The 1444-nt window shown below is 35.5% G+C and overlaps 1 protein-coding gene across 1 annotated transcript in view; it reads right to left on the reverse strand.

Annotated features, from left to right (window-relative positions):
- Positions 1-630: 630 nt before the first annotated feature.
- LOC110455595 (calmodulin-like protein 5) overlaps positions 631-1444 on the reverse strand; it is a 3815-nt gene continuing 3001 nt past the window's right edge. The window contains exon 2 of the mRNA XM_021505790.1: positions 631-809. Coding sequence (XP_021361465.1) covers positions 631-809 — 179 coding nt within the window. The remainder of the gene's footprint in view (positions 810-1444) is intronic.

The raw sequence follows: 1444 nt of genomic DNA on the forward strand, positions 1-1444 counted from the left end.
CCCAGAGCTATATTTCGTGTTATATGCTAATTGGTTAACTTTTAGCCAAAACTCATATTAGCTGTGCTGTAATTATCGTTAGAAATATTTACAACTTGTGTAACATATCATGCAATTAGCTTTAACCAGAGGTACCACTTTCGGCACAATTTGTATAATGATGGTAAACTAGATTACCATTGTCAGCATATTTTGTGTATGGTTAACTAGAGTTACCACTCTCGGCATATTTTGCATAATTCTGGTAAATTAGTTTAACATTCTCGGTATATTTGGTATAATTTTGGTACACAAGGGTTTCCACTCTTTTTTTGTGTAGTAATGGTAAACTAGAGTTACTACTGTCGGCATATTCTGTGTATAGTTAATAGAGTTACGACTCTATTCTTTGTGTAGTTAATATAGTTACCACTCTATTCTGTGTATAGTTAATATAGTTACCACTCTATTCTGTGTATAGTTGATATGGTTACCACTCTATTCTGTGTATAGTTAATAGAGTTACCACTCTATTCTGTGTATAGTTGATAGAGTTACCACTCTATTCTGTGTATGGTAAACTAGATTACCACTCTATTTTGTGTATGGTAAACTAGATTACCACTCTCGGTATATTTGGTATAATTATGGTTAACTAGACTTACCACTTGTGTCGAGTATCGTAAAGTAAGCCTCGAAGTCGGTGATATCGATGTGGTGATCTTTGTTGATGTCATAGTCGTTGTACAACTCCTGTCCGAGCGCGTGAAGGTCCGGAGTGTAGCGGTCAACGAAGTCCATGTACTCGGCCCGGCTGACCCTTCCGTCACCTATACATAGATAAGGGTAACATCCGAAATTATAGCTTCTTATAGTAATATCAAATACAAATATCAAGGTTATGGAACAATGAGGAATGACGGTGAAAAATGTGGAAATGTTTTATGAGAAGTTCTTTTTTACACATCCAATAAAATTTTAATTGGAGATGTTTTTACAGATGTTATTTCAGTGTGGAGATTAAAGGTGTTCCTTTGATTTTTTTTCAACATTTCAAGAAACAATATTTTATTGATTATGCTTTGTAAAAGAACAGTATTACATTGTTTACTGTGGTATTAGATGGGGTTAAATAGTATCGATGAGGTTAACCACGGTCTGTATGTTACTTTAATAACACTACTGTCAATTCGGTTGATAGTTTGGTTAAGCAGTAGTTCTTTAAATTTAAAAAAAAAATCATGTAATAAAAGTTTTTTTCCCCCTCCCTCCCCTTCTGTTTACAAGTAGTTGTTTTCCCCCTCCCTCCCCTTCTGTTTACAAGTAGTTGTTTTCCACCTCCCTCCCCTTCTGTTTACAAGTAGTTCAGACCCGTTTGAATATCCCCCTTTTGGCCTCTAGTATCACCTATGGCTCCTACAGGGACGGGACAGTGTCATTCAGTTTTGGTAAACTCTATCGATTA

Source organism: Mizuhopecten yessoensis, unplaced genomic scaffold (genome assembly GCF_002113885.1).
Source record: "Mizuhopecten yessoensis strain PY_sf001 unplaced genomic scaffold, ASM211388v2 scaffold8313, whole genome shotgun sequence".
Taxonomy (NCBI): Eukaryota; Metazoa; Mollusca; class Bivalvia; order Pectinida; family Pectinidae; genus Mizuhopecten; species Mizuhopecten yessoensis.